The sequence below is a fragment of the Eucalyptus grandis genome, chromosome 3 (genome assembly GCF_016545825.1).
Source record: "Eucalyptus grandis isolate ANBG69807.140 chromosome 3, ASM1654582v1, whole genome shotgun sequence".
In the NCBI taxonomy this organism is placed as follows: Eukaryota; Viridiplantae; Streptophyta; class Magnoliopsida; order Myrtales; family Myrtaceae; genus Eucalyptus; species Eucalyptus grandis.
Genome location: NC_052614.1, coordinates 47298221 through 47307234, shown reverse-complemented (window position 1 = coordinate 47307234; position 9014 = coordinate 47298221). Strand labels below are relative to the sequence as shown.

Here is a 9014-nt window from a genome sequence, read left to right as displayed (position 1 = left end):
GCGAAGACTTCAGCTGCAGGAAAAGTAAGGCGCCAATCCATAGTACAAAAAAGCTCGGTCTAATCTTTCTTTAACTAAAGCATCCCCAGCTCTATTGTTGCACCAAGTGAAAGAACATCCTTTACTGTCAAGGTCCATAAGTAGGCATTTGTTTAACATTTGATGAAAAACTTGCATGCGCTGAGTAGAGGGTGATTGTTTACCTTGTTTTTCCCATGGATACATAACCTCGTTGAAGTCACCAATGCATAACCATGGTAAAGTGTTAAACTGGCTTATGAGTGTCAGGGCTCGCCATAAAGATTGCCGCGGCTGAAAAACTGTTGGTGCATGCAGACAAGTCAAGCGCATCATAGGTCCACTCTCCCCCTCCGCACAAAACATATCAAGATAGTCTGGGGTTTGTTGATCCAGTGTGAGGTAAATATGGTCTTTCCAAAACACCGCAAGGCCCCCTGCTATGCCTAAGGGCTGTTCCAAAATGCTATTTGGATAAGTAAGTTGTTTCTGAAGCTTTCTAAGTACCTGTTCTCTGTTCTTAGTTTCCATAAGGAATAGAATATCCGGCTGTTCCCGGGCCACCAACGCCTTAAGGGCTTGAATTGTCAGGGGATTGCCCAACCCCTGACAATTCCAACTGATGAGCTTCATTTGTCTTTGGGTGGCTTATTAGGGCCAGCCACCATAGCCCAACTGTTAGGGGTTTCAGCTTGAAAGATTGGAGTCTCCAAGAGGTATGATTCCTCAAGTCCCTCTTTCAACATAGTACAGCGTTTGGCCTTTTTTATTGGGCCTGACTTAGTACTCAGCTTACTGCTCCTTACTTTTTTTGTTGTCGGGGAGTGCTCTGAGCTTTCAAATGCCATGACAGGAGGATTGGAGACAGGAGCCAGGTGCGTGAGAGTGGGAGCAGCACAGTACTGGTCAGGTAAGGGACGCCAATTGAGAGGTTCAGCCGTAGTAAAGGATGGGCCATCCTGCAGAAACTGAACAATCTCTTTACCTTTGTGAGCAGGGGGTTGTTCCGGTGGAAGCTCAGTCGAAGGCACTATAGGGGTCTCCGGAACCATGTCTTCTGTTTCAGGACAGGATTGAGGAGAATCATAAAAAGTATGCCAGAAAGGGCTGTGCTCCCTAATCTCGGCCCTGAGCCATTGACCAAAATACATACTATCCCTGTGCTCAAAAGTGGCTTCATCATAGGGAATGTCAGGGCACCCCATGGCATAATGTCCAAGTCGACCGCAGGAATAACAGTAGTGCGAAAGGCGTTCGTATCGAAAATCTAACTAGAAAGTTGTTCCTGCAACTCGCAGCAGTTGTCCTGGTTTAAGAGGTTCATTAAGACTGAGATCAATCCTTGCACGGACAGACCGAAGAGATGTACCGTCTTTACCATCAATTTTGACTGCTTGAACCCTACCAACATGGCGGACAGCCCTGCGAATAACTTCTTCTGTGCAACGTTCTAACGGGAGACCAAAGACTTGGACCCAAAAGGTACATGTAGAGAAGTCATAGCAGTACAGGGGGGTATTAGGAATCCAAGGCTTGATAATAACAAGGTGATTTCCAAAATGCCATGGCCCATTATCAAGAATTCTCTGTTTTTCCAGTTCAGTTCGGAACTTCATAACGTATATGTCAGTTTCAGGGTGTGTAATTTCCACAGTGTCTACTCGCCAAGCTCGCCTCATGGTACTTTGGAAAGCTGGAAGATTGATTGAATTTTGGGTAAGTACCTTACCGACGAGGATGAGTTTGCATTCAGCCAATTTGTCAATCGAAGGCGCTTCATCACAGACTTCAATGCTCTGTGTTTCCCATAGGCGTCCAAGATGAGAGCACAAAGCAGCCAGTCGTGCATCTTCGGGAGGAGCTGGATTCTGGCCAGGAGGTTCCATGGGTGAGGTAACAGTAAATCAGCAATGCTTACGGTAAGACAAGGCTAGCACACATAAACCACAGGATATCGATCATTCTAATGAAAGAGATTGAACTCAAAAGAGTTGCATGCAAGGCCGATGAAGGAGAAAATCTGATGGAGGAGATTCGGAGCCATGCGATAAAGGTAGAATCAGGCGGATTGAAATTTGGGTGAGGGAGTACATCGCGATGAGGAGAAAATGCGTTAATTGAAGAAGGACAGCGATGAGGAAATCGGAAATTCAACTGGGAGGAAATGGATGGAACAGAGAAATTAGGGTTCCGAGGAAAAGGGAAGAAAAAACACTACCCGGATGGTAGAGAGCGACTCGACAGCGAAGGTTGAGTGGTGCGAGCAAAGCTTTCTAGACAGCGAAGCATGACATCTTCAAACAGTGCGAGGACTTTGTCGTGATCACGCTCAAGAAAGAGGGGAAATAGCTTCATGTCATCTTCCTAAAATTATGAGAGAAGGGTGGAGGACGAGTTAAGTAATTGAGAAGAGATATGATATTTAAATTGTTCGAGTGCACTAAAGTGATCAGTATGTTACCACCGCCTGTGGTGGCGTCGCTGGCTCAGGCTCTCTTCCTCTCACGAAAGGGAGGGGTTCGAATCCTAGAGGCGTCGTTAGAGATTCTTACGCGTGACGTCAGGGTGGTTTACCAAAAAAGAAAAAGAAAAAGTGATCAGTATGTTAAATTTCTAGACAGCGCCATGCCTTCATCGATAACCATGATTAGAATGAGTTTCATGGAGAAGAAGAGGAAAGTACATAAATCCATTCATGGTACTAGGAAGAAGACACAAGCAACCACATTTGATCGCGCAAGTGAACTTATGAAGCTCGATGCGATTACAAAATTAAGGAGAGAGAAGGTTGAGTAAGGAAGCCAGAGATCACAATCGTCATCAAGGGACGAAGCTCTAACTTCACTGTTGAAATTGTGCAAATTGAAGAACAAAATAACTTTGTAATCCCAAAACCAGAATAGGATTTGTCCGGAGATGGTAAAAGATTTTAGTAAAAAATGATCCTTATAGAAGATGCATTGGCTTGTGTTGCCTTGCTGACCAGAAAAATTAAATTAGGTTTTCTGGCAATAACTTATAATTGTAAGTCTTTTTGTGAAATTTCAATATAATTTTTTGGGCAAATTTTAGCTTTAATTTACTGATCTGGCAGTCTAGTTATTGTGATCCGAGGCACAGTGTGGATAAACTCAATTGAAAAAGGCCTTGTTTTCACTTATTTTCTGATTTTTCTATATATATATATATTAATTTTTACTGTTCATCTTCTTCACGTTTCATATTTTTAAAAATGAAGCGAAATTTTCATGTTTGAAGCTGAAGGGAGGGGTGAGGACGAGGGAAACCTTCACGAGACTTGCGGCCAACAAGCTTCACGGACGACGTCCTCCAATCTAAAGTCAAGCCGCCATGGACAACGACGCTTCCACTACCTTGGAGGAGGCTCGGCGACCTCAAATCTAAGGTCGCTTGTTTAGGAGCCAAATCTCGCCCCGGTCCGCTCCCATCCAGATTCCAGAGGTTCCTATCACCTTTTTCGTTGTCCCTCTTTAGCCGGACGAGTTGAGAGAACAAGATGAACGATCTCTGGTTCTTACACCCTCACATGAGAAACGAGAAACGTTCTTTCTGTTCCTCAATGAAAGGACTGAGCGAATGGTACATTGCACCCCATCACGTCCACATCATTATCCTGCTGAACTATGAGGCCTTGCGTGCCGTTGCTTTCAAGCATCAACACAAACGGCTCTAAAGTCAAGCCCCGCCCCAACCGAAAAGCTACCATCCACAAACCACAAATCAAGGGCGATGTTTGGTCGAAACGTACCCTGGGCTATCTAATTCGACTGTGAATTTGACAACGATTAGGGCGCGCATGACAAAATTTTTCGGAATAGAAATTAATTTTTAGTCAAAAATTAATTTTTCAATTTTTATTCCATGGACGAGTTTTGAATAAAGAAACGCGTTTGATAACAATTCAAATTTTCTATTTATGAAATAAAAAATTGTTTGATAACATAATAAAATTTCTATTTTTAGGAGCGGCAACGACCGGTGTTTGGTGGCCGAGTCGATGTTCGACGACGGCGTTCGGCATTCGGTGACCGGCGGTGGGCGGCTGAAGTCCAAAATTCGACGTTCGGCATCTGGCGCCAAGTCCAGTGACTGGTGGCGAGCGGCCAAAGTCCGGAGTTCGACACTGGAGTCCAACGACCGGCAACCGATGTCCAACATCCGGAGTTCAACGTCGACGTCCGACATTCGGAGTTTGGCGACAAGAGGCCAACAACGAGTGGCTAGTGGCCCGAGTCCGGCGACGGGTGGTGGGCGGCCGACATTTGGCGGCCGGTGGTGAGCGGTGGATGGTTGCCAACAAACATCTAGTAATTGGTGGTGAGCTTTCGACATCCAATGATTGGCGATGAGCGGCCAACGACCGGTGGGCATCCGGCATTCGGCGATCGACGATTGGCGATGAGCGGCCCGAGTGCGGTGGCGGCGGCGACGTCCGGTGGCCAGCGCCGGTGGCTGGTGGTTGGGGCCGGTGGCGGGTGTCCGGCATCCCACGAGCGGTGACAAGAGTGAACGATAAGAAAATTTTGATTTCTCATTTCTGTTCTAGAAATAGAAAAATGAAATTGCGTTACTAAACGGATTTCTGTTTCAAACCTATTTCGGGAAACAAAAAAACAGAGAAATAGAGAAATATAAATTTTGTCATGCGCGCCCTTAGCATCCGGAGGAGCCGGTCTTCTCCATCTAGGTCATCTTCGGAGACCGGAGTTTTCATCCCAAAATGTTTGAGGGTGTAGGTTGTGAGAAAGGAATGATCTGGGAACATGTTGGGAATTGGATTTTTCTTTCTGGACTGCTTTGCCGGTATGTGACCGATGAAAGTAGAGGAAAGATGGATTTTTCCCAGGGAGATGAATAGTATAGGAACAAGGAGCAAGATACGGTATCCATCAAAGAAAAGAACAAACATAATATGTAAAATTCAAAAATTTGTCTAGTAGACTATTTTATCAGTATTTTCAAGTCAAAATTGACCGGAATAACTATATTAGCATTTAATAAAAAATTCTAAGATTATATTAGCAAAATTAAAAAAATATAGGATCGAATGTGTTCACGATTGAGGTGATCATTTTTCCTCAATTATATTTGAAGGATCCAATTCAATCGAACAACTTAGGAGAACCACCTGCCAGTTTATTTCATCATCTTTATATGCTACTACCACTGAAAAGTCTTTTTTTCCTTCATCAAGCAAAGTTCGTCATTACTCTTGTTTTCTTATTTTATTATGATCCGTTTTATGTGACCAATCGTTAGTGTTGGATGGGCAAGACCAGAATGGCCGATGATTTTCCCACGCTTTGCGGGTGCCCAGAAGTCCGACTGTCTTGGTCATGTATTAAATATATCTGATGTTTATAGACCTCCTGTGCCACAGAGAGAGAGAGAGAGAGAGAGAGAGAGAGAGAGAGACGACAAATGGATTCGATGAGGGCACTACTGTCTACGGTGTTTCTTTTTTCGAATGATTGTTGCTGCAGTTGTTGGTCACACAGTGGGTTCGATGGAGGCAACACTGGCTGTGGTGTTTCTTTTTCTCGGAATGATTGTCGTTGCAGTTGTTGGTTTCACAGGGTGTTGGACGACGACAGCACTGCTTGAGGTGTTTCTTTTTCTCGGAATGATTGTTGTTGTAGTTGTTGATTTCGAAAAGAGGAGAAGAAACCGGGTCAGTTTCCTTTTGCATCTTTGAGATTTGTATGTCATGTAGAACTTTCTTCGACATGCATACGTTGCAGTCGGTCCTCTGCTTGTAGTTCGACCCCGCTAAATGCTAAAGATCCTCTGGAATGGTGCAAATCTTCTTTGACATGAACGATAAGAACCACTAAGTATTAAAAATCATGATGCTATTTAAAGTCCAAGCACTATTGATATCGTGCCTTGTCAGATCAGCGAGCTTAAGCTCGCCGGTCTCAGGGCTCGCTGGCCTTGGGCCTCGCCAAATTGATGAGCCTCTCCAAGATCAGTGAGTTCGAGCTTGCCTTAAGTCGGTTGCTATGGCCAGCGATCGACGAAGAAGAATGAGGAGAAGAAAAGATAAAAGGAAAAAAGAAAAATTTAGAAAGAAAATTAAAAAATCAATTTATTATAAAAATAAAAATATATAAAAAATAATTTTTTATTAAAATGAGTGCACGAAGGAAAATAGCTTCACGAACGCCATAGTTTCCTTGATTTGATAGGAATCATCTTCGACCTCATCATCCTCATCGTCATTGTCCAGAACCAATCATGAAGCGTTCTTGAGTTTTAGAGGTGCAGACACTCGCAGAGGATTCACGGATCACCTTCAATGCTAATTGGTAGATGCGGGGATTGAGGTCTTTAAAGACGACGGGAATCTCCATGCTAGAGAAAAGATCAAGCCAGAGCTAAAAGAAGCGATCAGGCAGTCGAGGATCTCAATAGCCATCCTCTTCAAAGACTATGCTTCCAGTAAAAGTTGCCTCATTGCCTCATGGAAGTGTTACAAATCTGGGAGTGCAAAATATCTAATGGATAGACTATTATCCCGATTTTCTATGACATTAGTCCCTCCGATGTAAAACACCAGGCTGGGCATTTTGAAACATCCTTTGGTTGACATGAGAAGGACAGTGTCAACTCAAATACCATCAAAACATGGAAGGAGGTTCTTCGACAGATTGGGGGGTTAAGCAGATTTCATCTGGAAAACGTAAATGGGGGGTAATTCTTTTACTTCTGGTTTCCATTCTCTTTCCCAGATAAATGAAAAAAGAAAAAGAAAAAAAAGAAAGAGGTTTAGGGCGATGTGAAAATGAACTTGAATCTTTTCAAATAAATATTATATGTAATCATATCGTTCATGATGGATACTCAAGAGGTCTTTAAGGTTATTCTCATGAAATGGGTCGATGATTTAATAGGTTGTAGCTTGATATGCCTATTGAATAACCGGTGAGTCAATTACAACGGCCATTTGAAAATGACTAGACTCGTGAACATTACTGCGAGTTCGATCAGACGTACTGATCTGTGGCGCCCTGTCCGTTCCCCCTTGGCTAGAACTTTTGTTTTGCAGATAGCATGATATCAATGTCATAATTGCTATGTGCATGAAAGGGAAATAGACCACGCATTAAAACTTGCTGTCCATTTTAATTGAAGATTCCCTCTGCCCATGTTGATTGTTTCAATTTTCATCGGTTCATTCCCCACTTGATTTTTGTCTAGTTTTTAATACTGTGAGTAACTGTGTTGTCATCGTTGTGCCTCTTCACTTATGTTTTGCAGGCATGAGTCCCAGCTTGTAAAAGAAGTTCTCAGACGGGTCAGGCAGGTGTTGAAGAAGGATGACCAAGTTGTAACCGATAAACTAGTTGGAACTGATCTTCATGTTCAAGAGGTGATGAGAAAGCTTGGTGTTGTCTACAATGATGGACGAGCAATCGAAGTTTGTGGACAAGACCTACGTGCCGTTGGAATATGCGGAATGCCAGGTGTCAGAAAGACTGCCCTTGCAAAGGTTATCTTCAACAAAATGCATATGTTGTTTGATGAATATAGCTTCCTTTAAGGTATTAATTCGAAAGGAGTCATGTTTTCATAAGAAATGTTGATTGCTGACCTTAAGAAAGAAAAACCTGCACCACTTAAATCTTCTGATGAAGGTATTAAAAAAATAGCAAGTCTATTTAGTAGAACGAAGGTTCTCATTGTCCTTGACGATGTGCATGAGGTTGAACAAACTAAAGCATTAGCCGAGAAACTTAATTGGTTTGGTCAAGGAAGTAGAATTATTGTGACCACAAACATAAGGAATGTTCCAGATGGATTTGACAGTGGACCAGCCGAAGAATACAAGGTTGAACCCATGAGATATCACCATGCTCTTAAACTCTTTCTTAAGCATGCTTTCCGAGGGGAAGCTCTTTAAGATGTCTCCGAGTATGATTACCTGTCCATAGACATCATCAAAGCTACTGGAGGGCTTCCTTTAGCTATTGTCGTTGCGGCTTCATATTTATGCAACAATAAGGATGATATACGAATATGGAGAAATACCTTGATATTCTTAAAAGAACACCAAGCAAATGAAGTTGAAGCTGCCTTTAGGGTCGGTTACCACTCTTTAGATGTTCATACAAGGAAGATATTACTCGACATAGCCTACTTTTTTATTGAAAGGTTAGCCTGCTTTTTTATTGGAAGGGATGAGAGGATTCTCTCTTACATGTGGGAGGCTTGTGATTACTATCCTGCTAGAGGAATAAAATGCCTTCGTGAGATGCCTTTATTGGAAACTGGAGAAAATAATGAATTAAGAATTCATGACCTGCTAAGAGACTTTGGCAGGAAACTTGTCTAGAGAACAGATCTTCATGAGCGCTGCAGGATTTGGAATCACAGTGATACACTTTCTGTTCTAAAGGATAGTAAGGTAAGTTTCAAAGCCTCTTGAAAGCATAAACTTACTTTTCTTTTCTAAACTTACTTTTCTTTTCTCAATCTCGAATATAAAGAAACGGATTTGTTCTTAACGCAATTTATAATGCATAGTGGATACCACTGATTTTGTAAATCTGATTTGTTCCGTTTCATTGAATGGAGTAAGATATTGAAGTTCTCAAATTACTCACGCGTTTTTCCCCAATCGAGGTTGACAGGGTACTAGAAATGTCGAAGGCATTGGTCTCACAGTTGAAGAGGGTTGCATCGTATGTTTTACATGTGAAGAATTTCATAAAATGTCGAATTTGAGGTAACTCAGACTGGACCAAGCTAACATTCAGGGAAACAACGAGGATCTTCTTCCAAATTTTAGATGGCTTGAATGGTCAACGTGCCGTTTGATTTCTGAGCTAGGTAATATGCATTTGAAGAAGTTAGTCATTCTCGATCTGTCTTTGGAGTCCGGTCACTGAAGAATTCACTAGTTTGGAGACAAATCATGGAGGTATGGTGGATATTGTTGGTAATTTGTTTATAAAATAAATGAGGAGGTGCAT

General features: G+C 42.4%; 2 protein-coding genes across 2 annotated transcripts; one reads left to right on the top strand and one right to left on the bottom strand.

Annotated features, from left to right (window-relative positions):
• Window positions 1–1289: 1289 nt before the first annotated feature.
• On the bottom strand, window positions 1290–1904 carry LOC120291889. Its single transcript, XM_039309683.1, has one exon. The coding sequence runs from the start codon at window positions 1902–1904 to the stop codon at window positions 1290–1292; it is 615 nt and encodes a 204-aa protein (XP_039165617.1).
• Window positions 1905–4036: 2132 nt separating this feature from the next.
• LOC120291888 lies at window positions 4037–7582 on the top strand. The gene is made up of 2 exons (XM_039309682.1): window positions 4037–4314; window positions 7300–7582. Exons 1-2 carry the CDS (start codon window positions 4037–4039, stop codon window positions 7580–7582), a joined length of 561 nt encoding a protein of 186 aa, XP_039165616.1.
• Window positions 7583–9014: the final 1432 nt, after the last annotated feature.

What these genes read in the sequence shown, in the direction of transcription:
- LOC120291889 (XM_039309683.1), bottom strand. Translation starts at nt 1,904, where the DNA reads ATGGAACCTCCTGGCCAGAATCCAGCTCCTCCCGAAGATGCACGACTG.
- LOC120291888 (XM_039309682.1), top strand. Translation starts at nt 4,037, where the DNA reads ATGTTCGACGACGGCGTTCGGCATTCGGTGACCGGCGGTGGGCGGCTG. An exon ending in CCGACATTTGGCGGCCGGTG is followed by an intron (nt 4,315 to 7,299) that starts GTGAGCGGTGGA and finishes TATGTTTTGCAG; the next exon opens with GCATGAGTCCCAGCTTGTAA.